Raw genomic sequence first — 27,604 nt, forward strand, 5'->3', positions numbered from 1 at the left:
TGATTCAACTTAACACACTCACCATATTGGCTGCACTTTCATCCTGATTGGTTAGATCATTGTTAATGACAACTAAAGTATCAACAAATTGGCGAGCTTAAAATCTTCAAATCCAGCAGCAATAAACGTTGAATAAAGTTGAATAGTGTTTAAAATGGTATTTAGTGCAATTAGCTAATTGTTATTAGGAGAGGACATTAGTTGAAGTACTCACCATCTAAATGCCCTGCAGCCTCTTTAATGAGAGACAACAGGCCCGCATTGAGCAGCAATCAGCTGAACAAGCCTCAAAGTGCTCATTCCGAGTAACTGGCTCCAAATCCTTTACCAAGATGGCATTAAATTCTGGCTAAACCAACATTTCAGCTTAAGACCTCACAGATCATTTAGCTCCGAAAGTATATGTAAAAATCACCCCCTCAAAATTTAATATTGGGCCAAACCTTTCACGTAGTGGGAATTTATTGTCAGTTTGCTGTCGGATCTGTCCAACCCGCACTTCTCCATATCTCAACCAGGGCCTTCCAAAGCTGGCCTTCCAAGAAATATGAAGTTCAGCGTCATTCAGAGAACTCCACTGGATTGTAATAGAGTCAGGAGAAGACAAGGCACTGCACTAGAACCAGCTGCTCTTTGGTAAGTATAAAGGTTCAATATGCATATCAGTCAATGGGTAAGTGAATGGATGGGTGAGTGGGTAGTTGGGTGAGATGGGTAACTTGATGAGGTGGGTAAGTAAGTGGATAGGGAGTTAGATGGATGAGGTGGATATGTGTGCACAAGGGTAAGGATAGGTCGACAGGTGGATAATCAGGTTGCAGGATGGTTGGGCCAGTTTGGGAGGATATTTGGGTGGTCAGGGGAATAGTTAGAGGGGTAGGAGGATAGTCGGCTGGTTGTGGAGTAATCCAATGCGTAGGAGGGAATAGTAGGGTGGTCAGGAGGGGTACTCAGGGGCCTGTGTGAATGATTGATGGGTGGAGGGGTGGAATCAAGTTTTTTAAATATCTGTTCACAGGATTTGGGTGTTGCACTTATTGCAATTATTATAAGGGCAATTAAGAGTCAACCACATGTAGGTCAGACCAGGTAAAGACAATTGACTTCCTTCCCTAAAGGACATAGTGAACCAGATGTGTTTTTACAACAATCGACAATGGCTTCATGATCATAGAATCCATACAGCGCAGAAAGAGGCCATTCAACCCATCGGATCTGCACCTTCGAAAGCGCACTCCATCACGGCCTTATCCCCCGCCCTACTTCAGGAACCCGGGGACTGTGAGGCAGCAGTGCTAACCATTGTGCCACCATGCTGCCCCATGGTCATTATTAGACTTAAATCCAGATTTTTATTGAATTCAAATTTCGCCATCTGCGATGGTGGGATTGGAACCCAGGTCCCCAGAGCATTACCCTGGGTCTCTGGGTTACTAACCCAGTGGTTACAATACCACTACGTCACTGTATTCCCCTGAGCGCAGCCTCCTGTCCCCAGTTCAAAAAAGGTTCCCTGATAAGGAAAGCAGCTGTCCCTCATTCCAAATCCAGGAGGAAGACTACCTTGCCCAATGCACACCAGCTTTAACAATTTATGAATCTGAAGGTACATGTTTCTAGTTTGTTGCATACTTAATTGCAAAGGAACAATTTAATCTGTGTTTTAATGAGAATGCAGGACTTCCTAATGCATCATAAATAGGTCTCCACTGCTTTCCATCAGGTACCACAATCTGCCTTTAATACATTAACAATTTACTTCTTAACTTTTAATTCTGGAGCTACTCAGGAGCTAGGTTGGTATTTCTTTGCCTAACATTTCCAGGTAGGTGCATCTGAACCGTCCAAAGTTTCTGGCTCTAACTCAGAGACAGAGTCATTCACAAAGGGACCAGGGGAGAACAGGAATTGTCCATCAGAAGTTGAAACCTTCCAAAACATTCCCAGGGAAGTCAGCATGTCAGAACTTCCACAAGTCCCAATGTGCGTCTCAGTCGTATGTCGGGTCTCCAACAATCCGGAGACCGGAAGATTTGGTCCCAAAAAATCGAACTGCACTAAAATGTTTCACTGTGTGCAGATCCATACAGAATGGAATTTCCATATTTGTAGTATCTGCCAGATTGTTAAAATGCTGATTTATGCTGAATGATTTGTCAGGCAACATTGACCTATATTACTGCACAGCAGCAACTTCACTAAGATTAATCAAGATGTGACATATTTCAAAGCCTGTTTGCAAACTACTGTACAAACATTTCTTCACTGAGAGAAAGCCTTATAAAATTGATTGGAGTAGTTTGCAAATGACGGTTGAAACTTGAGCTGCTGTGGACTATGGTCTCGAATGCAGAGTCACAGAGAATGTTGTGACACAGTAAAACAGTTTGTGCTCTGTAGTCTGTAGAGCAGGAGAGCTTCAACTACAATCAAGATGCCCAAATGGTATGAATTCAGATTTCTTTACTCAATCGAATCTTGTTCTCCTAGTTTACAAAGATAAGAATATTTAAAAACTAAAATAATTAGGAGGTCGCATCCTGAAGATGTATTTATATGCAATGACAGTTAACGATACCTGTAGTTCAAATGCAACACTGCATTTTGGCATTTACATCAGTTTGCACAATGTCAATGCACATTGCATTAATGATAGATTTTGAGTAGGGAAAATGAATCATAGATTAGAGGCAATGTAAATGTCGTTATTTACAAATCTTTGGCTTTTCTGGGGGAAGAGAAGAGCAAATAGCTTATTTTTCACTTTTTGTCACAAGAACATGGGCCAAAGTGATGGAATGAAGCAAATCTACATGATTTACATCGTTGTCCTAAGCAATCCCACTAACAACAGATCAGAAAAAGCATCCAGTGATGAGTGGTGAAGGACAATTAAGACTAAGCTAAACAGGTGGTTCCATGGGAACCCAACATTAGTTTTTGGTGAATGCGATGTTGGCATCACTGGTTGGGCCAGCATTTATTGCCCATCCCTAATTGCCCATGAGAAGGTGGTGTTAAGCTGCTTTCTTGGACTACTGCAGTCCATGTGGCGTATGTACCCATAGTGGCTATTGCCTATTAACCTTTTTGGCAGTTTGATGCAATTGGTGCAACTCACATGTAGGGTAGACCAAGTAAGGGCTGTAGATTCCCTTCCTAAAATACATCAGTAAAGCAGTTGCGCTTTAATGGCAATTGACAATGTCTTAAAATTGAATTCGAATTCCACCATATTCGAGTGCAGTTAATGTTTTTTTGCAGAAGCTTTGCTGTCAGCACAACGGCCTTCAGCAACTGACACAGTAGCAGTGGTTAGCACTGCTGCTTCATAGCACCAGGGACCTGGGTTTGATTCCCGGCTTGGGTCACTGTCAATGCGGAGTCTGCACGTTCTCCCTGTGTCTGTGTGGGTTTCCTCTGGGTGCTCCGGTTTCCTCCCACAAGTCACGAAAGACGTGCTTGTTAGGTGAATTGGACATTCTGAATACTCACTCCGTGTACCCAAACAGGCGCTGTGTGGCGACTCGGGGCTTTACACAGTAACTTCATTGCAGTGTTAATGTAAGCCTACTTGTGACACTAATAAAGATTATTATATCACCTGCTGTGGATGTAAACAACTTTAAGAAACTCTGGAAAGCATCAAATACTTCCACAATCATAGTGACATCCAGTAGAAGTCAATCAGCAACTAACTTGAAAGGAATGGCTGATCCCTTTAAATTGATGGGTGGATAGGGGGACTGTTCTTCCTCCTGTTGAACATGTGTTAAATTGTGTGTGTTTAAGAGGTGGCAGTGGCTGGAGTATTGAGCTTCAAAATGGCAGTGCTGGTGTCAAATCAGCGTTCGAAGATGATTGGCATCATGACCTACCTATTCTGCAGATTCCAGTGAATACTCATTAAGCGTTAGCTGACTCCTTTCGTAATGTGATGGCCAGCACTTCTTGCAGGAATGTGCAAACACAGCACAGCACGGACACCAGTTTGGACCTCTAAGGCTACAGATAGCACCAAAAACAGGTTGCTACGCATCTGGATTTAGTGCCATTGAATTCCAGTTCTGTGCATGCACTCATGCATTTTACTATTCCCAAATATGTGCTAGTAAATAAGGAAGAGAAAATTTGATCTAATGTCTTCAATTGTTAACAGTATGACTGGAAAGTCATGTTCTTTTTTTCAAAAAGGAAACAAGTCGGGGCTTGCCCTGTTTGCTTCTGACCCTTTCCATTGAGCCACAGCTAGTTAAGGCTTTGGTTTTTATCATAATCAATCATTCTGACTATTGTAAGGTCCGGAAAGGAGGCCACACCGAGCTGAACAGGTTGAGTCAATGAAAAAAGGTTTGATGCAACAGAACAAGAGGACAGAGCAGTTACTCTACTACAGGAGCCAGCTCACAGTTCATGGCCCTCCGGTTTTATACAAGATGAAGTAGGAGGTGCCCCACCCTTCAGTGGGGGAGAGTGTATTCCCCATCAGTCCCATAATGCCCCACCCAGGTGTGCACAGTAAGAAGTCTCACAACACCAGGTTAAAGTCCAACATGTTTGTTTCAAACACTAGCTTTCGGAGCACTGCTCCTTCCTCAGATGCATTCACCTGAAGAAGGAGCAGTGCTCCGAAAGCTAGTGTTTGAAACAAACATGTTGGACTTTGTAAGACGTCTTACTGTGCTCACCCCAGTCCAACGCCGGCATCTCCACATCATGGCCACCCAGGTGTGGTAGTCACCACTAGCAGTATTATATGTATTGCGGTAAGACACGTATACTGGAGGTACATGGGTAAATCCCTGCCTGCTGGCTCCGCCCAGTAGGCGGCGTATAAATGTGTGTGCTCGCCGGTGCTGCAGCCATTCTGGTTCCAGCTACAGGAGGCACAACATCTTTGCTCAATAAAGCCTCAATTATTCCACTACTCCCGTCTTTGTGTTAATTGGCAGCGCATCACCAGATTATGACACTGACATTTACATTGATTATTAAGTTGTCCTTTTCATGCTCAGAGTGACAAATGGCTGTCACTAAAACTCAATTTTCTTTCATGTTTGCAGTTCCAGATCATCAGTTGAGAAGCAACTCTCTCCTGTGAAAGGTGAGCATGTGGTAATACATTCGATCTCACTTCAGGCAAACAGGCTTTCTTCTAAACACATTTGATAATGTTTAAGCTGCTCAAAAAATAACATTCCAAATCCATATCATTCAACCGTGGATTATTCAGCACTGTCGGTGCCTCCAGTTGCACTAGAATCATAAAAAATCAGAGATTAGTGTACAGCTGAAGCCATTTTATTTGGATTTTTTTTCAACCATCCGATTCACTTTAATTCTCTAACTAATTAATCTGCAATCATAATATTGTATAGCCATCGTATAAGACTTCATCCTTCAATTTGTTATGTCGGATCAGCCCATTTGTGTTGTATATTGAAATCCCAAGACTTTTAGAATGCATTCTTTATAACTCAGAGTTCAGATGGGATATTCAATAGTGGCACTAACCGCATGGCAATTTCCTGAAAATGTACCTTCCAGCATCCAGAATATAATAACATTCGGGAACATGGCTCCACGATCTTTGACATTAAACTAAAAGGAATTGCATGTGAACTGAAATAGAGGAAAGATTTCCCAAAATATACTGCCTTCAGGTAGAATTCTGACATTTTTAAATAAACAAACAATAATAAAGACAGTTTGCTGTTTGCGCGCACTGTATTAGTGCCTTTTCTAAGTCTATTCAATTAGGTTCTATTTTAACATGAGCCGTGTTTAGCAAGGAAGTGATGCCCCTGGTGCTGCACTAATGTGAAGAAAGCCTTTGCCAACTCTAACCTTCTCCAGTTCTGAGAGAAGGTCATTGGCATAAAACATGAACTCTGCTTCCCACCATAGATACTGCCTGACCGGCTGAGGGTTTCCAACATTCTACTTTTATTTAAAGTTTCCAGAATCCACAGTATCTCACTTTTGTTGAGGTATAATTGGTTACAATTAATGGAAAGCACTTCTTAAATGGTATTGAATCTTTGAATCTTCTGAGATGTTAATCATTGAGTAATTGTACATTCTTACCACAGAATTTCCTTCGGTAAGACAAAAGAAAAAAGTTTAAGTGATATCCATTGTAAATCCCATTGCTGACTACAAATCTCCCATAAAACTCATTGGGAAGGATTCTCCATCCAGCGATGACGGAATCGTGAAATGCGATCGGGCGGAGAATTGTGCGCCAGCCAACAATCCAGATCGCGTTGGACGCCCAACGGAACACCATGCTCCAGTGCCCAATAGCGGCATGAATGCATTCCAGAATGCGCGGCAGAGTGGACATGCAAATTGTACAGTAACGGCCGTTAGCATATCATTAAATGGCCCGACCTGATATTCTCCGGCCTCTCGCGATGCTCTATCTCAGCCACACAGAAGTGACAATAGTGTGGTTCACTTGTGGTATTTAAGTTCGGAAAACAGCGCCAGGGGCGCTGCCAGGCCAGCTGCACAAACTGAGTGATGTGGGGCAAGCAGGAGATGGGCCGTGGGGTCAAGGCGCCCCACCGGCACTGGGGAATCCAGGCACGGATCGCCATTGCCACGGCCTACAAAGCAGTCATCTGGCTGCACATCCCACTGACTGCCCACTGTGTCCCATAAATGTGCAAAGCGCCACCAACCATAGGGGTGCCCCCCCACCCAGACCACCCCCAAGGAGCCCACAGACACCAGACAACCCATCAATGGGATGGGCGTGGCCCAGCACAGCCTGTGGCACACTAGGTGTTGGCACACCCCAGTGCCCCCATCCAGGGGCAGCAGGGGTGCTCCGTTGGGCAGCTTGACTGGCAGACTCATACCGTGGGCATCGGCTCCCACCCTGGCACACTGCCCCTTGCAGGGTGTCACCCTCAGCGAGCCCACCCCACAGGACCACCAGTTGCCACCAAGCCTTGCTTGTCCACTACGTCCCTGCCCCCAGACAAGAGGACACAAAGGGCCCACAGCACAAAGGACAAACGACACACCACAGCTACAGAACCAACAGGTGTCCATCATCCTGGTCGGGTTCCACCCATGGGCCCTGCCTGCACGAATGCCACTAAGTATGGCGCAGGTTGGTGGTGCACTATGTCCACCCGCCTCCCACATGCCCCCCACCCCCCTCCCCCACCCCCAGAACCTGGCATCACTCTCCTGGCAGGGCATCACACGAGGAGGCCCATTCAAAAAGGAGGGCACCAGACATCGGTCGCAGAATGTACCACTGGCATGGGTAGCACCAGCCACTGGTACTCCTGCTGGCAGGGATGCGTAGCGGGGTCACAGGCACCTAACGGGGCCAGGGTGCGGTGCGATATGGAGTGCAAAGTGGCTGGGGAATGAGTGGGGTGGGAATGTGGTGGTGGGGGAAAGATACAGGTGCAGGGGCTGCAGTGCAAGCCAGGGCCACTGTGCAGCCCGCTGGACTTAGTTGGGCATGGGAGTGCCCACCATGCTAACATGTTTGCCCTTTAACCTCGGCAGAGAAAGGAGTTTGGTATCGAGCCAGGAGTGGTTGGCATCTGCCTAGCTGCTGGAGCCCTAGCGAATGCACTGAGTCGCACTTGGCCTTCTGTGTATCAACAACTCCTGTCATATGAGGACTTTCCCGGACCGAGCGTGCTGCCGCCAACTCCGCCTGAATAGGGAGACCATGAGGCATCATCAGGGTCGGCTCAAGGTACCGGCAACTCGGGCAGTCGCCCGGTGCGCCATGTGCTAGGGGGCGCCATCAACGAGTGCGTGACCGGCGTCAGAGACCTGCCGACAGAGACCGGCCCGCCGATCGTTGAGTCCCGATCATATACCAGGTCACTCCGGCCCGACACCCCCCCCCCCCCCCCCCCCCCCAAGGGCGCCGAAGTTCAGCTTTCCCGGGGCGCCAGCAACCCTAGGGCCGGCGCTGGGCATCATGGTGCATCTGGAACAACAGGGGCATGGGGTAGCACACCCGTTCCCGGTGGTTGTCAAGGTGATGGTCATCCTGAGCTTCTTTGCAATGGAGCCCTTACAGGCGCTGCGTGGGGTCCTGTCCGGGATCTCCCCGACCTTCGTGCACAGGTATATCTGAGCCATTGCAGAGGCCCTGTATGCCTGGGCGGCACAATAAATCCACCTGGATATGGACCATGCTCACCAGGTTGCCCAGGTAGCAGGATTAGCCACCATCGCTAGAATGCCCCAGGTCCAGGGTGTGATCAGCAAGATGCATGTCCCCCTATAAGCACCGCCGCGTGAGGGAGTGCCCTTCACAAGCTGAAGGGGATTCCATTCCCTCAATGTGCTGTTGGTGTTTGGCCACTGGCTGTACATCATGCATGTCTGTGTCCAAACCCCGGGCAGTGGGCACGGTGCCTTCAAGGTGCTCCCCCTTGTGAGAGGTTGGCTCCTTGGCGACAGGAGTTATCCACGGCAGTTATGCCTGATGATGCCTATCTGGAAGCCTCAGACTGTCGTGCAGCCCCATGACAATGATGCCCATGCTGTAACCTGGCACGCAATCGAGTGAGAATCGATGTGCTAAAGATGCTTCCTGAACCACTGTGGGGCGCTGCAGTCCCAAGCATGCCCCAGAGCAGGAGCCAGCGGGTGATGATAGAGAGCAGGCTGCCCAACAGGCCGAGGAGGAGGTGGGACGGAAGAGTCGCATCAGGTTCTCTCACATAGTGGTGACCTGCTGCGTCCTTCACAACATTGCGCAGCAGAGAGGTGACATGTTGGAAGAGGAGATGGAACACTAGGCCTCGTTCAACAAGGAGGATGGGGAGGAGGGCCAGGATGGACAGGACATGGGCCCGGGCAGTCACAGGAGGCCGTACAACATGTGCACCAGGGCCGGCCCACATTAGACAATCTGATCGCATCCAGGAGGCCTGTTAACCAGCAGCTCGAACCTCCCATCCCACCCCACATACCAACGCACACCCCTTCCCTCACCAGTACGTGCGCCCCCCTCCATGCTTCCCACCTGCTTCACTACAGGATGCTAGCCCTGGGTTAGCGGTATCAGCCGGTCTGTTCCATGGGATGAGGATGATGATGACCTGCTCAGCGATGAGATCTGGTGCTCCGTATCGTTTGACTATGCCTGACACCTGCCCTCGGTAGCACTTTCCACCATCCACCCGGGTGATCCATGCATGCGTATTCGCCATTGCATCACACGGCCCGATTAAGCTGCTGGGGTGGTGTGCCATGGTGCTCTGGTACATGGCTGCTTGTGACATGGTGGCCCTGCCCTGTGTCTTGCTCATCAGACACTGAGTGCCCAGGCCTGGGACATCTTGATCCAAGGTCTATACCTTCACACCCAAGGCCTCCATCACCGAAGTCACCCATGCGGTGTTGGCCTGGATGGGGCATATGATCGGCACTACCTCCTGCCCCTGCATGCAGTTGGACTCCTCCAACCATGCCTACAGGTGCTGGATGGTTGCTGACATCCCCTCATGTAGTCCCCGGCTCTGAAACTGCACCACCATCATTGTTGGCCCTTTCCAGATGCCCGAGACCTGTCTGGACGGCAGCTAGTCACTAGGGTTGGGCCTCCGTCCGACCGGCCACCCCCTCTGGGGTCCTACCTCCACCAGGTGTACCGCTGCATGTGTGTGGTGCGTACCAGATGGTATGCCCGAGCCTCTTCACAAAAGTGCCCAGCTGAGGTGAATATCTCTGGGATGGTGGAAGATGTTGGTGATAGCAGTGACGAGAAGTCAATGTTGTCCCCGGACATGTGCTCCGACGTGTCACGGGGTTTCAGCAGGGGGTGTGGGTCACTAGCAGATCCCACCTCTTCAGGTGAGTCTCGAGGTTGCAGGGGGGGGTTGTGAGGGACCCGAGATGGACCCACCACGTCAACAAATGATCCTGCAAGACATAAGACAAGATGCCTGGTTAGATCACAGGTAAGCATGGTGTGGGACGGAGAGGTGCCACATGTGCCATAGGGACATCGCATTTAATGGGGGGCCCACTTGCATCTCCAATGCTGACTTCCGCCTCGGCGACTGGCCTGCTCTCTAACCCGGCCGACCAGGTCCAAAGCCTTCTACTCTGCTACGGTGAGGGGCCGCAGGTCCGGCTGGCCCCCTCCGGTCTTCTCTCTCTCCCTATGGTTGTGGGCCGTCTTCTCCTGGGGGGGACATATAATGTACAGTGTGAGACACAAAGGCAGGTCAGCCAGTGGCTTGTGTGTGCAGTTCACCTGGCCATGGCGGCCATTCTGCGGTGTTGGTATGTGGTGCAGGGTGGGGTGTAAGTGGCCTGCCGGTGGGTGGGGTTCGATCGCCCTCTAGCTTGGGGGGGCTGGCTGTGAGTGTGTGGGATGGGGGTTGGTGCTGATGTGTTATCCGTGCTGGTCTAACATCGACTGTGATGTGACCATCAATTCACTAGACACATGATTGGAAGTAAACTGTGGTTTTAATAGTCTTACAACTAAGCCAGCCTGCGACCAGAGGAACTGAGAGCAGGCTCACAAGGCTGCAGCACTTTATACTTCCGGTTAGTGGGAAGAGCCATGGGCGGAGCCAAGGGCGGAGCCCAGTACAAACTCCTCATCTCCCCCTATGGGCAGAGCCGCGCAACAGCTCACATACAGAGCCCACAAGGACACAATACACGCAAGGCATACAGTATGGGCAGTGAACCTATAGGTGCGGGGGTGCAGGGCGCGGAGGGTTGGGTGGGGTGTTGCGTAGGGGGTACCTCGGCGGTAGTGGTGGTGGAGTTGGATCCTGCAGGCGCCAGGTCCCAGAGGGAAACAGTGTCCTGACGGCCGTCAGGGTATTCGATTAAAGCGTATTGGGGGTTCGAATGCAGTAGTAGCACTCTCTCTACGAGCGGATCTGTTTTGTGTGCTCGGACGTGCTTCCGGAGGAGAACCGGGCCCAGTGTCCTCAACCAAGCTGGGAGCGAAACCCCCGTGGTAGTGCCCCTAGAAGAACAAATAGTCGTTCGTGAAGGGTCTGGTTGGTGGCAGTGCATAGAAGTGACCTAATAGCATGGAGCGAGTCGGGGAGGACCTCCGGCCAGTGGGAGATCGGGAGATTCTTGGACCGGAGGGTCAGTAGGACGGTCTTCCAGACCGTCGCATTCTCCCTCTCCACCTGTCCGTTCCCCCTGGGGTTGTAGCTGGTAGTCCTGCTCGAGGCAATGCCCTTGTCGAGCAGGTACTGACACAGCTCATCGCTCATAAAGGACGAACCCCTGTCGCTGTGTACGTAGCTGGGGAAACCGAACAGGGTGAAGATACTGTGCAGGGCTCTGCTGACTGTGTGGGAGGTCATATCGGAGCACGGGATGGCAAACGGGAAGCGGGAGAACTCATCGATGACGTCCAGGAAGTACACATTTCGATTGGTCGAGGGGAGGGGCCCTTTGAAATCGATGCTCAGGCATTCAAAGGGCCATGAAGCCTTTACCAGGTGGGCCTTATCTGGTCTATAGAAGTGCGGTTTGCACTCCGTGCAGATTGGGCAATCCCTGGTGATGGCTTTTACCTCCTCGGTGGAGAAAGGCAGATTTCGGGCTTTGACGTAGCGGGCGAGCCGGGTGACCCCCGGGTGGCAGAGGTCATTGTGGATAGCTTTCAGTTGGTCGTCTTGCGCGCTGGCCCACGTGCTGCGGGACAGGGCATCTGGGGGCTCGTTGAGCTTCCCCGGTCGATACATAATATCGTAATTGTAGGTGGAGAGTTCGATCCTCCACCGCAGGATTTTATCATTTTTAATTTTGCCCCTTTGCGAGTTGTCAAACATGAAGGCAACCGATCTTTGGTCGGTGAGGAGGGTAAACCTCCTACCTGCGAGGTCGTGCCTCCAGTGTCGTACGGCTTCCACAATGGCTTGGGCTTCTTTTTCGACCGAGGAGTGTCGAAGTTCCGAAGCGGAGAGGGTTCGGGAGAAGAAGGTGACTGGTCTCCCTGCCTGGTTCAGAGTGGCGGCGAGAGCGACCGCTGAAGTGTCGCTTTCGACCTGGAAGGGGACGGATTCATTCACCGCCCGCATGGCCGCTTTGGCGATGTCCTCCTTGATGCAGTTGAAGGCCTGGCGGGCCTCAGCTGACAGAGGAAAGAGTGTGGTCTTAAATAGTGGGTGGGCTTTGTCCGCATACTGAGGGTCCCACTGGGCATAATAAGAGAAAAATCCCAGGCACCTCTTGAGGGCCCTGGGACAATGTGGGAGAGGGAGTTGTAATACGGTCCGGGTCGGGGCTCAGGAATCCGTTTTCCACGACATAGCCGAGGATGGCTAGCCTGGTCGCGCTGAAAACGCATTTCTCCGTGTTATAAGTGAGGTTAAGTTTCTGGGCAGTTTGCAGAAATTGATGGAGGTTGGCGTCGTGGTCCTGCTGATCATGGCCGCAGATGGTGACGTTATCCAAGTACGGAAACGTGGCCCGCAGCCCATACTGGTCCACCATTTGGTCCATCGTTCGTTGGAACACCGAGACCCCATTCGTGACATCAAAGGGAACCTGGAGGAAATGGAAGAGGCGGCCATCTGCCTCGAACGCCGTGTAGTGGCGGTCCTCTGGGCGGATTGGGAGCTGGTGGAAGCAGACTTCAGATCCACCGTGGAGAACATACGGTACTGGGCGATCTGATTAACCATGTCTGCAATCTTGGGGAGGGGGTACGCATCGAGGAGAGTGAACCGGTTAATGGTTTGGCTATAGTCCACTACCATTCAGAATTTTTCCCCGGTCTTGACGACCACCACCTGAGCTCTCCAGGGGCTGTTACTGGCCTCTATGACTCCCTCACGTAGGAGCCTCTGGACCTCGGTTCTGATAAACACCCTGTCCTGCAGGCTATACCTCCTGCTGAGAGTGGCTACGGGTTTGCAGTCCGGAGTGAGGTTAGCAAAGAGTGGAGGGGGGTCGATTTTTAGCGTCGCTAGACTGCAGATAGTGAGTGGAGGTAGGGGTCCGCCGAAGCTGAGTGTGAGGCTCTTGAGATTACACTGGAAGTCGAGTCCCAGTAAGAGGGGGGCGCAGAGTTCGGGGAGTACGTACAGCTGGAAATTAGAGTAGCTGGCGCCCTGAATCGTTAGGGTCGCGACGGTGCGCCCTTGTATGTGAACAGAGTGTGAGCCCGAAGTGAGGGAGATAGTTTGCCGTGCAGGGAAGATAGGGAGTGAACAGTGTCTTACCAGTTCAGGGTGTACGAAGCTCTCGGTGCTCCCAGAGTCGAAGAGGCACGGTGTCCTGTCCGCATTGATCTTAACGGTCATCATCGAGTTCTGGAGGTGTTTCGGACACGACGGGTCCAACGTGACAGCGCTGAGTTGCGGGTAGTCGGCGGCTCGATCAACTGTGCTGGAGTGGCCCCATGATGACTGTCCGCTGAGGTCGTAGTCTTCGAGATGAGGTTCGGAGGCTGGAGAGGATGGAGCCCAAGATGGCCGCCCCCGTGGATCGCACGTGGTGGGCGGCGAGGAAGATGGCGTCCAAGATGGTGACTCCCATGAGTCGCACGTGGCCGGCCGCGTGGAGGAGGGTTGCCAAGATGGCGGCCCCCATGAGTCGCACATGTCGGGTGGGGGCGGAGTCGGCATACACGCTGCAGCATCATGGGACCTGCGGGCCTGTGAGTTTGGGAGGCGAGTGCTCTGGACTGCGGGGGAGTTTGGAGTTTTCAACTTTGCTAGGTATACCCAGGCATAGTGTCCTTTGCGACCGCAGCTGCTGCAGGTCACGTTGCGGGCCGGGCAGTGCTGCCGTGGGTGTTGGGGCTGTCCACAGAAATGGCACGCTGGTGCTGCATAGTGAGTGGGTGGCCGTGCGGCGCAGGCCTGGGGCAGTCGCTGGTCGGGGGCCCACGTTGGGGTCGCTTGGTCCGCGGGGAATGAGGTCAGACTGCGGAACGAGACCTCCATGGTTGTAGCTAACTCTACAGTGTCCTCCAAGTTCTGGGCCCCTTTCTCAAGCAATCGTTGGCGCACATAGTTGGACCTGAGCCCTGCCACGTATACATCACGGACAGCGAGTTCCATACGCTGGGCGGCTGTCACAGCCTGAAAATTGCAGTCCCGAGCAAGGGCTTTTAATCGCGCAGAAAGTCTTCCTGTGACTCCGCGGGGCGCTGGCGGCGGGTCGTGAAAATGTGCCGCGCGTAGACCTTGTTGATGGGCCGCACGTACATTCGGTCGAGCATGGCCAGGGCCTCCGTATATGAGGTGGTACAATTAAGTTGCATAGAGATACGATGGCTTGCCCTTGCGTGCAGTAGGCTGAGTTTCTGATCCTCTGTAGTTTCGGAAGTGCTTGATTCAGCCAGGTAGGCCTTGAAACATCTGAGCCAGTGTAGAAAGATTTATTTCGCCTCTGCAGCCTGCGGGTCGAGTTCTAGTCGGTCAGGTTTGAGGGCTAATTCCATCGTAGTTTTCTTCAAGTTTTCTAAGACTATTAAATTGATGTGACCATCAATTCACTAGACACACGATTGGAAATAAACTGTGGTTTTAATAGTCTTATAACTAAGCCAGCCTGCGACCAGAGGAACTGAGAGCAGGCTTATGGCTGCAGTACTTTATACTTCTGGTTAGAGGGAGGAGCCATGGGCGGAGCCAATGGTGGAGCCCAGTACAAACTCCTCATCTCCCCCTATGGGCAGAGCCGCGCAACGGCTCACATACAGAGCCCACAAGGACACAATACACGCAAGGCAATACAGTGTGAATTATGAGGCATATAATTCACCACAGACTGCAACTGGATGTAGTAAAATGAAAAACAGGCTTCCGACACAGGAGATGGTCCAACACTGTTTTATTGAACCTATTGATTGCTGTACATAATCTGCTGTGGGTTGACTCTATTAACCTAACTGATAACCTCCTACTGGCTTGACCAGACTAGCTCTCTACCATATGGTGATGATGTTCATTGGCCTGTGCACTGTGACTATCTCCTTAGCCGTGTGCTGTGAGAGAGGGAGAGCCTTAATGCCCTGTGGGCTTTATAGTGGTGGTGTCCTGTCTGTTGATTGGTTGTTCTGTGTCGTGTGTGTTCATTGGTTATCCTGTGTGTCAATCACTGCCTGTCTGCATCTCATGATATACATGAGTGGATATTATGGCAGGTGCCTCATCCTGGCTGGCCTGCCTGGTGGGGCTGTATGGGGGAGGGGGTAGAATGGGTAGGACACTCGCGATTCAGTCCTGGCATCAGTACTTAGCCTCTGAAAGGAGAATCCCGCCCATTGTGTTTTAATTTGTAAAGAGCTATACAAGTATTCACTTTGCTACATTTACAGTGGTCTTGTTGGAGTAGGTCTCAGTATGTTGCAGTATGAGAGTGCTGAAACCAGGTTTGCAGATAGTACACACCTGCTCCTCCTGGCAGCAAAGTAAGTTTGAACACATTTAGTAGTTTGTTTTATTTTGAGCACTCACCAACAATTACTGTCAGGATTGTTGGATAGATCGCATGAGATCTGGTACAACTAGGCAGAGCCTCAAGCTCGGTCCAGTTCCATCCAAACTTTGCACCAAAGTCCTGTAACCCCTGTTTTCATAGCAAAGCACCCTTATACCCCCCTCACGCGAGTGGTTTTCTCGCCTATTTAAAGGTCCATCTGAATATGTCACCAGGAGAGTGATGAGTGCCCCATTTCTCCACTCCAATATGACATTTCAGGCTGTCTGATGTTCAGTTTGACGACAGCAGACAGCAATGTGTTACATACTTTTCCCAAGGACATTAACAGCAAAATCCAAAAATGCAGCATAAATGGGGAGAGATACAAAAATAGGATTGGATCATATCCTTCAGAACCTAATAGAGATGGTGGTACAAATGACAATATACACCAGGAAATTGGAAGGATGTTGAATATATGCTGTCGGACATTGATGTAGCAAAAGGAGATAACGCCGCGAATGGGCAGTAACTCCAGAGCAGAAATCCAAGAATAATCAAAGTGAGTCAACGAAAGAGTGGAAAATACAATGAAGTGAAGTTGGTACTTGGAGCTGAGTGATCAGGGTTTCAACAAAGGTAGGACTTGGATCAGGGAATGGAAGTTGCACAATACAGTGTATGTAATGTTGCACCCATTGTAAGGGGAGATTAAAACAATCATTGTGCAAGAATACATTTACAAAAAGAAAGTTCGTAAACCACGGTGAGCTACTTTTGTTTGGCATTGCAGCCTTTTTCTTTTCAGCACTTTTTCATGTCATGGCATGAATTATGTTTACTTTCCTGCAATTGTTGCCCAAGTACCATCGACCAAGAGAGGTTAGCTGCCCATATTAGAAAGCAGCTCTGTTTACTGAGTGGAAATTATAATTATCAACTTGATATAATCAAAAGTCATATACCTAAACATTGCCAGTAGAGAGCATAGTCTGTAACTTACTTATTGCAGATAATTACTTGCAAAAAGACTAAAAATTCTAATTAGTTTTAATTATTTGCAGCACTAAGAAAATGCTCGGATCTGGAGAAATCTGTTGCAACAATAGCTGTAATATTTAACAATCACACAGGCCCAGATGGAAAACTCAGTAAAGCTCAGGCTAAAGACTTACTTTTGGCCCAATTTCAGAAATTCATTAAGGTAAGAAATGGTTCCAGAATATTATATTATGTAATGCTTCTCGGGGATTTTTAATAGTAACTAACTGATTTTTTTGAACAGGTTGCCTACAAGTCTTTCAGCTGATTGTTCCCTTTAATAACAATTCAGCAATCAGGTAATTGCAAATGTATGCTGAGAAAAATAAAGGGCAGAATCTAAGTTGAGTGACGGGACGGGGAATGCGAGTGATTTCCACTCGGGGATGGGCTGTCTGAGCCCCTCCGATCTTGCGCTGGTCAGCTCATTGCACATGCAGATGTGAGGAATACGGCAGAGCTTGCAGCGGGGCAGATAGGCAGTCAGTACCCCTGCCCTTACCTCATGAGGTCGAGGGTCCTGCCGCCATGCTGACTCTAACTGGCGAGGGCATAGACCAGGCCATTCCTGCAATGGAGATGGGAGGACACTTACACTGTAAGTGAGTGGTAGCCATTGGATAGGATGCATGACTGGCTGCTTCCAGGCCTGGATGGCCAATGGATCTGGGGAGGTACTGATGTTATCTGGCTGTGACACCAATCTCAATGAGGACTGTGCAAAATTTGAAACTGGTGCAAATATAGATGATGGATAGAACTTGCTGTGTTTTTGCGCCAAGAGACATGTGTAATTGATGCATAAAGCAAACACCCACTGCAAAAGATCATGCATTTGTGTCCAGGATAAGAAAGCCCATAATGCCATGTTACTTGGCTGCCCTTTCTTTCCTGTCCCTAAGGGCCCTATAAGCTATGATTTTACCCCCAATCACTGCCTTCAGAGCCTCCCAGAATGTGGAGGGGGAGACCACCCCGTTCTGGTGACAGGTTACATAACCATCGACGGCTTGGATCATTTTTGTACAGAATTTTTTATCGATGAGGAGAACTGCATCCAACCTTCATAGGGGGCATTAGGCCCAGCCCTTCCCCAACCTCACATCCATGTAATGAAGCACGTGGTCAGGGATTACAATCGTAGAGTCTGCCTTTGTTACCCCTGGAAGCATCCTTTTCCCTACGACATTAATGTCTATCTGTGAGTAGGTCTTGGGCAGGTGGGAGAAGAAGAATTATTTTTCTCTCAGGTGATTAAACCTCCATGGGTCTACCTCCCACACCCCCCCCCCCCCCATCCCCCCCTCCCCCAGCTCCATAAAGGCGTTGAATTCTCATGCCATATCTTTTTTTATTTATAAATTTAGAGTACTCAATTATTTTTTTCCCAATTAAGGTGCAATTTAGTGTGGCCAATCCACCAACCCTGCACATCTTTTTGGGTTGTGGGGGTAAGACCCAGCAGACACTGGGAGAATGTGCAAACTCCACACGAACAGTGACCCAGGACCAGGATCAAACCCGGGTCAATGGCGCTAAGAGGCAGCAGTGCTAACCGTTGCACCACCGTGCGGCCCTTCTCTCGTGCCATAACTGACACTGTACTTATCCTGGGGTTGGATCTGTCCATTGTCACATCCTGAATGCAGTTAAAGCTCCCTCCCCCCACCACCCCCCCCCCCCCCCCCCTCCCTTCCTCGTGGGTGCTGAGGTCTGGAATTTCGGCCATCGTTTTTGTGGCAAATTCTGCACCGTCCCAGTATATTTACCAAGACTACCAGGGTCCCTTCCAGAGTCCCGCTGACCATAACGTATCATCCTCCTGGGTCTGTCACTGTGCTAATCACCATGAATGAAACTGTCCTGTTAATTAGTATGGTCACCCCCTTGCCCTGATGTCATAACATGAAAGAAATATTTGTCCCACCCAGCCCTTCCTTACTCGTAGTCGGTCACTCTCTCTTGCGTGTGTCTCCTGTAGGAAGGCTAGGTCCACCCTCAGACTCTTGAGATGGTCAAGGACTCTGGATCTCTTCACTGGCCCATTGAGACCCCTCACTCCGGCAGCCCCACGATTCTCAGGTTTTTACCACGCGATCGGTTCTCCTGGTCGTCGACTTTATCGTTCAACCCCTTTTGTGTCTTGACCAGACTCGGCAACTCAGCCTCAAGTGCTGCGACCCAGTCCCCTTGGTCCATGGCGGCTTCTTCGAGGTCCCGTGTCGTTGTTACCCGGGCTTCTAGCCTCCGCTCCATATTGTCCATTGCCTCACTCATGGAGGCCGTTGTGGACTCCATTGCTACCTCGTCGGCTGCCAGGACATCTTTTTTCATCTCCTCCCAGGTCTCTGGAGCTTGGAGATGATGAAGCACATTGATTTGTCCATCAGTGCTGGGTCTGTGTTGGGAGATCTGCGGGATCGATCCTCACCAGTTCTGTGCCTTCACGTGCAGTTCCCTGCTCCGAGGCTGAGGTTTCCCTCCTCTCGCCTGTGCTGCCTTTTCGGCTGGGTGGCTGATTCTTTCCCATCCTGCTTGGCAGTGCGGTCGGTGGGGTGTAGTCTGGGGAATCTTGAGTACTTTTGGTGCCTGTTTGTTGGGGTGAAAAGGCCTCAGTCGATGGACGAGAGCCACCTTTCATGTGACCGCTCAGCTCATGGCTGCAACCAGAAGTGAAGAACATCTTACACCATCGGGAAAGTAATGTGCTCGTTTGCTGTGGGAGAGGGATCAATAATGACTGGTTGTTACAGGTGTACACCAAATGTCCCCTGTAGCAGCTTGGGAACAACCCCTGGCAAAAGAGCTATGAGGACTGATGAGTTATACCGCTGATAGCAAAGTGTTGCTTCCTGGACCATTATCCAGCATAACCCATTGTAGCAAATCTATGGCAGCATTCTTCCTGGTGAAGTGCAGAATCCACATGGACTGCTCTTCAGGTATATCAAAGAAAGTAACTTGGCCTATCGAGTTGGGGGCTGGGTAAGGTCTTCTACAAAGAGTTCCCCTCACCTGTCTTCTAACAGGCCCCCAAGGTGCTTGCCTTGGCTATTGATGATGCTGCACAACATCCTCTTCCTCCAACCATTGATCCATCTAAACAACACCCATGGTGAGCAGTGAGTGTATAATGGGGTAGGCAAGGGAATAAGAGTTTTTAAAAAAACAAGTCAGAGGCTCCAAATTGCCTTAGAAATTAATTGCTTGAAATATTATTCAGATCCTAAAGACCCAAGGTAATGCCCCTTTAAATTATCCCTTGAGGTTTGTAAAGTGTTAACCCCTTGGGTTTTCCCATAATCACCCACAGGAAGATTTCCTCCAGTGTAGTGAAATTCTAAACAAGTTTTTAAACGTTTTACGACTTTCGTGCACCGAGAGCACAAAAAACATTCTCATCCTCCTAGTTTTGTATCTCACTCATTGCTCCCATCTCAAATTCGACAATCCTAAATGATCCCTTCTTCTGAAAGAAACACTTATTTAATTCGATTTGAGACATGAACTTGACGTCCACTTAATTCAGACCTTTGAATTAATCATGCTTTTAAAATGCAAAATCATGGTCATGTTCAATATAATATATAGATATTGGATATACAGGAACATTATGAAGGCATGAAATGAGAAATGACCATTCAACAAATTAAATCTTCCTTTCACAAATCACAGGCAATTTACAACAGACTGTATCTCCTGAGAAAAATCAAATCTGCTCATACATTTCTGTGCAAAAACCACAGAGTATTAATCCATCCTCAAATTTCCACAAGTAAATTGCGGCTGGATGTCCTCTTCAGACAAAATTAGCGCTCTATCCATTGAGGCCTCTGCGATATCATTTTGTTTTCTCCAAATAAGGTCGCTAAATAGCTCACAAGATGAATAATGATTTGGCTCATAAGTGGAATAAAAGCCAAGTCATACAAACACTCATTAAGAATTAGATTTCTAATAGATGCAAAACAATGCATCGCTAAACATTTCACTGCAAAACAATGCATAGCTAAAAATGTCACTATCAATAATTTTAATGTAATATTTGTGACATCAACATGTTGAGTCTGGGGTCTTTGTATATATTCGCTGATTTGAATCTATTAAAATAAAACACATCTTAAACTACCCTGTCACCCATAATATTAAAGTTCCATGATTAGAAACTGAATATATATTCTGTTTAGAAATTGTGTGTAAAATCAATAACCCAGAGATTGAGGCTCACATCATTTGTGTAGCTTCATCTTTGCTTTACAGCATGATCTTAGCTTATAATTAGCTTATATCTCAGTCTATAATGGAATTCTGGATGTCATTCTTATTATTGTTAGGTGTCAATTCAAAAACCAAATAACCAAAGAGGAACAATTAGTACAGTTACTAGTCTGCTGTTAAGTTGAGAAGGACTATAGCACTATAGCCCACACTTGCAATTTAGTCAAAAGCTCTTCAAAACAATTCAATGATTCAAAATCAGGAATGGATCCAATTATAAATTTTTTCAAGCATTTTGTTAAAACCTCAGGAGAAATCAGGTTATTATCCATATCGCTGGTGGTACAGTTAATTGCATTTACCCAACATCTACACAATTGAAAATAATATTAATTTAGACAGTGGATAATTGATTGGCTCCAATGCAACTTTCTCAAAAGTTAGCTTTAGTTTTGCAAAGTTATTTTACTTTTTAACAATCCAAAGCCGTTCTTTCAAAATTTGTTATATTTTCTGTCAGCTCAACCAACACAATGATATTTTCCGAGACCTGTGTTCGCTGGCTTTGAAAGCAGACCAAGCAGGCCAGCAGCACAGTTCGATTCCTGTACCAGCCTCCCCGAACAGGCGCCAGAATGTGACGACTAGGGGCTTTTCACAGTAACTTCATTGAAGCCTTCTTGTGACAATAAGCGATTTTCATTTCATTGAAGGCCAACATACCATTTGCCTTCTGCATACTTACTTTTAGGTACTGGTGCATGAGAACACCCAGGTCTCATTACACATTCCCCTCTCCCAATCTATAGCCATTCAGATAATACTCTGCTTCCCTCTTTTTTGTACCAATAACCTCATATTTATCCACATTATATCGCATCTGCCTTGCATTTGCCCACTCACTCAACTTGTCCAAATCACACTGAAGCATCTCTGCATTCTCCTCACAGCTCGTCCTCCCACCCAGCTTTGTGTCATCTATAAATTGGAGATATTACATTTGGGTCCCTCATCTAAATCATTAATATTAATTGTGAATAGCTTTCATCCTGGCATTGATCCCTGCGGTACCCCACTAATCACTGCCTGACACTTCCAAAAAAAAAACTTTAATTTCTACTCTTTGCTTCTTTTATCTGCCAACCAGTCTTCAGTCCATCTCAATACATTACCCCTAATTCCAATGCATTTTAATGTTATATGCTAATCTCTTATGTGGGACCTTGTTGAAAGTCTTCTGAAAGCCCAAAGAAACCTCATCAACTCTACTTGTTACATCCTCAAAGAATTCCAGTATTTGTCAAGCAAGATTTTCTTTTCATAAATCTATGCTGACTCTAGCCGATCCAGCCACTGTTTTCTAACTTCGCTGCCATGAAATATTTTATAATGGCCTCTAGCATTTTCCCCACTCCCGACGTCAGTCTGACTGGTCTATAATTCCCTATTTTCTCTCGACCTCCCTTTTTAAATAATGGGGTTACATTAGCTACCCTCCAATCCGTAGGAACTGTTCTAGAGTCTTTGTAATCTCGGAAGACGACCACCAGTACATCCAATATTTCCAGGACTCCTTTCTTTATAGTGCTCTGTAATCTTTCAATCACATCAATTTCCCCAACACCATTTCCCTACTAATACTGATTTCCATCAGTTCCTCCCTCTCACTAAACCCCAACATTTCTGGCATGTAATTTGTGTCTTCCTTTGATCAGCCATTTCATTGTTCCCCATTATAAATTCCTCTCTCTGACTGTAAAGGGACCTACATTTGTCTTCAGAAATCTTTTTCTCTTCACATTACCGATAGAAGCTTTTACAGTCAATTTTTACGTTCCTCGCGAGCTTACTCATGTATTCATTTTCTCCTTCTAAATCAATCCCTTTGTCCTCTTTTGTTGAATTCTAAAATGCTCCCAGCCCTCGTGTCTGCTGTTTTTCCTGGCCAGATTGTATGCCTTTTGCTTGGGTCTGGAACCATCTCTGATTTTGCTTGTAAGCTATGGTTTGGCCACCTTTCCCATTTTATTTTTGTGCCAGACAGGAATAGACAGTTGTTTCAGTTGCTCTTTGAATGTTTGCCATTGCCTAGCCACCATCATCCCTTTAAGAAACATTTCCCAATCCATCATAGCCAACCCGTGCCTCAACCCGCCCCATATACCATGAAATTTCCTTCATTTAGATCCAGGACCTTAGTCTCAGAATCAACTATGTCACTATCCAGGTGCGATTCTCCCAGTTTGGTTCCAGGTTCTCCTGCCAGTGGGGAATCGGGATTATTTCCCGCTGGCACTGGGGGAACTGCTCAGGTGTTATTCAATGGCACCTCGAATCATTTTTTGAGAGGCTCCGGCCCTGAGAGGGGAGTGGACTAAATAAAAGAATAAAAAATACTGGAATATTCAGCAGGCCAGGCAGCATCTGTGGAAAGGTCACAAACCTGAAATGTTAACTCTGTGTTTCTCTCTTAAGAGATTGCCTAACCGTGGGCAGCATGGTAGTATAGTGGTTAGCACAGCTGTCTCACGGTGCTGAGGTCCCAGGTTCGATCCTGGCTCTAGGTCATTGTCCATGTGCAGTTTGCACATTCTTCTTTGTGTCTGCGTGGGTTTCGACCGCATGACCCAAAGATGTGCAGCGTTGGTGGACTGGCCGTGCTAAATTGCCCCTTCATTGGAAAAAATGAATTGGGTACTCTAAATTTGTTTTTTAAAAGAAGAAGAAAGATATTGCCTAACCTGCTGTGTATTTCCAGCTTTTTCTGTTTTTATTTTCACCATCTGCAATATTTTGTGCTGGCCTACTTCTGTACCATTCTAAGTAAATCTGTGTGACCTGATAAGTGAAGCAAGGGGGCGGCCATTGGCCACAATGCTAATATTCTGCATGATGCAGGTCAAGTCACAGCCCTTCCTGCTGACATTCATCATTTGAGGTGACTCGGATGGTGTGATGCCATTTGGAGGCACAATGGTGACCAAATGGAGGAAAGAAATGTCTTCTTGTTGCCTCAAACAAGAGTAATATTCAAAGAACCAGCAATTGCAAATTTGATTGCCCAACCTTCTTAAACATGAAATGCATAGTTCTGTGAAGGGATGATAAAAGGGAACAAAAGGTGGCATAGTGGTATTTTCACTGGACTAGTAAACCAGAAACCAGGGTAATGCTCAGGGGAGCTGGGTTTGAATCTTGCCACTGCTGTTGGTGAAATTATTATTCAATAAAAATCTGGAAATAAAAGTTGAATGAGGACCATGAAACCATTGTCAATTGTCATAAAACCCCATCTGATTCATTCAATGTCCTTTCGGGAAGGAAATCTGTCATCCTTACCTGGCCTGGCCTACATGTGACTCCAGACCTACAGCAATGTGGTTAACACTTAACTCAATTAGGGATGTGCAATAAATGCTGGCACAGCCTGCAATGCCCAAGTCCCCTGAATGAATAACAAAAACGTATAAGTTAATTGCAAAAAAGAAAGTCCGCATATCTAGATGTTGTCTGATTCTACTTTTTTCCAGGGACAAGAATTGAAGCCAAAATACAAAGAAATTATTTCTGACCTTGATGAAGATAAGGACAGAAAAATAGACTTTGAAGATTTTGTGATAATGTTGACAAGCCTGACAATAATGTCAGACCTTATGCATGAACTACAATGTATAACAGTTCAAATATAATTACATTTTAATTTGAACAATCGTAATTCAAATGATATTTGGTTACATATGTAAAAAATGACTTTTGGCAGCTAAAAGAGTCAATTAGATCACAATGTGGACAAGTAAGGATTTCTGCATTATTCTGCATAGCACAGAATCATCCCTAAAATTATGAGACTAAATAATGAACAATTTTGTTTTGAATAAATGTAACATTATTTATTCATGTGTTGTTGTCCTTTGATTTTTTTTATTTTAAAAATGTAATATGCATATTGTGTATATATATTAGTACACATAAATAATCATGACACCATACACAAAGATTATAAAAAGTTAGTTAGCAACCTATCATAGCCATTAGGATGGCACAGTGGTTAACACTGCTGCTGCTTCACAGCTCCAGGGACCCTTGTTCGATTGGGTTTCCTCCAGGTGCTCCGGTTTCCTCCCACAAAAGGCCCAAAAGACGTGCTTGTTAGGTGAATTGGACATTCTGAATTCTCCCTCAGTGTACCAGAGTGTGGAGTGACGAAATGTGTGGCGACTAGGGAATTTTAAAAGTAACTACATGATGAACCATCAATCGAACGCGAGATGAGTTGCTGTACAAAAGTTAGGCTGTAATAAGCTAGAAGTTAGCCCTGCGGTCGACTACAGTAAATGGACGACCGCCGGGCGTTCTGGGTATTTATACCTCGCTCTGGAGGCGGGGTTAACTCAGCCTCTCGACCAATCGGAGAGCCATCACATGACTGGTCTCAACCAATCGGTCGAGAGGCACATGACCGACCAGGGCCAATGGTAAGCCAGTGTTCTGCACCAATGGCAGACAGCTATGCAAATCATACCACCACACTCCATTGCAGTGTTAATGTAAGCCTATGTGTGACACTAATAAAGATTATTATATGAGAAGAGATAAGAGGAAAATTATGTTTCTTTGGGGGGATAAAAAGCCTAATGGTTGGATGACAATGCAAGTTCCACTGACCCAACCAAAGAATGTAACCGAGTATCAGCCACCCTCTGAAAAATGGACTGTAGAATTAGAATCTCAAGAACTCTGCAGCATCACAGCCTTGTACAAATGTTGATTTTACACTAAGTTCACAGGGTTGAGGGATAATTCCATCACATTTTTTTACACTTCTCAACATTACAAAGTAACATTGTACTTTTTGATTTAGAAACATAGAATCCCTACAGTGCGGAAGGAGACCATTTGGCCAATCGAGTCTGTACCGACCCTCTGAAAGAACACCCTATCTAGGTTCACACCCCCATCCTATCCCCGTAACCCCAACTAACCTTTTTGGACACTAAGAAGCAATTTAGCATGGCCAATCTGCCTAACCTGGACATCTTTGGACTGTGGGGGAAAACCAGAGAACACGGAGGAACGCCACGCAGACGCAGGGAGAACATGCAAACTCCACACAGTCACCCAAGACCGGAATTGAACCCGGCTCCCTGGTGCTGTGAGGCAGCAGTGCTAACCACTGTGCCATCGTGCCGCCCCCTCAAAGTAATTTACATTGCCCCTCTTCTTCGTGGGAAGGAACATAATGGCATTGTCCTGTGTGCAAAGACATACCTAATTCTTGTCATCCAATCACTGAATGACATTGCTACTGGTTTTGTAGAAATCTATAATCTCACCAGCCCTAACCAAAACTGCAAGGCGTTGTGTCTAAGATACTAGGCACGTGATAAAAATTCAAGAACATGTAAGCATGTAAAAGGGTACGGTATAAATTTGTCACGCAGAGTGCAGATCTGACTGATAGGTCAGTCTCTGAGTGCTTTCATATCATTAAATTGGATCCTCTCTCCACTTAATAAGCTTAATTTCACAATAGATGAGCAAGCTTTGTTGGAAATCTATGTCAGGAATGAGCCTTTTCCATCTCCAGTACATATCTGTGAGCATTTCAGACCTGGTGAGAGGTACCAAAATTGCTCACACCAGCATCAAATCTTTTAATTAATAATGAAGGTGGGATGTTAAGAAGGCCAAATACAGCAAATCAATTTTTGGTGAACAGTTTTGACTAGATACTCTTTTGGTTATTACTGGTCTAGTAATGCAGTGCTGATGAAAATCTGATCCATGTGCTGAATACAGCTCACAAGCTGCTTGATCCAGCCCATTATATTTCTTTTGGTTCCCTTCCTTTCTCCACTGTGCATGAAACTAGCTTCAACACTTCTGAGCCATTTAAAATTTCTAGCCTTGGTATTTTAGGATTCAGTATTGGCCTTTACCAAATGTAAGCTGTCAAGTGAGTATAACATTGAGCAGAATTATAACAGAGACAACTAGAAGGAGAGAAAGAGATAGAGTGAGGGGGGAAGGGGGGAACGTAGAGAAATAACAGGAGAATCAGGTGTGAATAGAATAAAAGGAGAAAAAGGAAGCAAAAAAGAACACGGGAAGGAAAAAAAGAAAATAGGCATGGATCAGAAGAGAAGAAAAAGGGCTAGAGAAGGGAGTAAGAATGAAAAGATAAAAACAAAAATAAAGTGGCCATCATGGTGCCGCAGTGGTTAGCACTGCTGCCCCACGGTGCCAAAGACCCGGGTTCGATCCTGACCCCGGATCACTGACCGTGTGGAGTTTGCACATTCTCTCCGTGTTTGCGTGGGTCTCAACTCCACAACCCAAAGATGTGCAGGGCAGGTGGATTGGCCACACTAAATTGCCCCTTTATTTTAAAAAAAATTAAAAACATCTTTACAGGTAGTTGTAGATCGGGTAAATGAAGAAGAGAATAAGTGTGAGAAAACTACATAGCAAATGACAAGCCAAAGAGTAATTGACAATTCAGGTAAGCTGATTTGATTTGCCACATTATGAACATCTGACATTCCCTATTCTTTCCTTCCCTGACTGACAAGAACAATTACCAAAGCTCAATATATAGATCAGCGGGAGTATTATTTGCCTGCCTCCTGTCACAGCTGAGAAAAGTCACAAAGTAACCTGAAGGAACTTGCCATTCTTTGCCACAATTGGGTTCACCCGCAGCACGGCCCAGGTCAAATAGCACTCCTGTTTGAAGTCATAATTGTTCTTTTCATCGTTAATTAGCTGTATGGTTTAAAAAATATTAACAGGGCTGGGTTTAGTCCAACCATCACAGCACTTCCCGAATCTGTTGTGGGTTGGTGGCAGTCAGCTGTGGCAGCGTGTGGGTGACGTGGCCTGCTGCCGAATCGCATGCCGGTTTGGACAGGAGGGGGCTCTGATGTTGGGAAAC

General features: G+C 47.2%; 1 protein-coding gene across 1 annotated transcript; it reads left to right on the top strand.

Annotated features, from left to right (window-relative positions):
- Positions 1-2,313: 2,313 nt before the first annotated feature.
- On the top strand, positions 2,314-24,567 carry LOC119973673 (sentan-like). The gene is made up of 4 exons (XM_038812056.1): positions 2,314-2,445; positions 5,064-5,104; positions 16,476-16,615; positions 24,201-24,567. The coding sequence occupies exons 1-4, from the start codon at positions 2,435-2,437 to the stop codon at positions 24,357-24,359; spliced, it is 351 nt and encodes a 116-aa protein (XP_038667984.1). The 5' UTR covers positions 2,314-2,434; the 3' UTR covers positions 24,360-24,567.
- The last annotated feature ends 3,037 nt before the right edge of the window (positions 24,568-27,604 follow it).

This window comes from Scyliorhinus canicula, chromosome 11, assembly GCF_902713615.1.
Source record: "Scyliorhinus canicula chromosome 11, sScyCan1.1, whole genome shotgun sequence".
Taxonomy (NCBI): domain Eukaryota; kingdom Metazoa; phylum Chordata; class Chondrichthyes; order Carcharhiniformes; family Scyliorhinidae; genus Scyliorhinus; species Scyliorhinus canicula.

What these genes read in the sequence shown, in the direction of transcription:
- LOC119973673 (XM_038812056.1), top strand. An exon ending in GCAACTCTCTCCTGTGAAAG is followed by an intron (nt 5,105 to 16,475) that starts GTGAGCATGTGG and finishes AATTATTTGCAG; the next exon opens with CACTAAGAAAATGCTCGGAT. An exon ending in AATTTCAGAAATTCATTAAG is followed by an intron (nt 16,616 to 24,200) that starts GTAAGAAATGGT and finishes ACTTTTTTCCAG; the next exon opens with GGACAAGAATTGAAGCCAAA.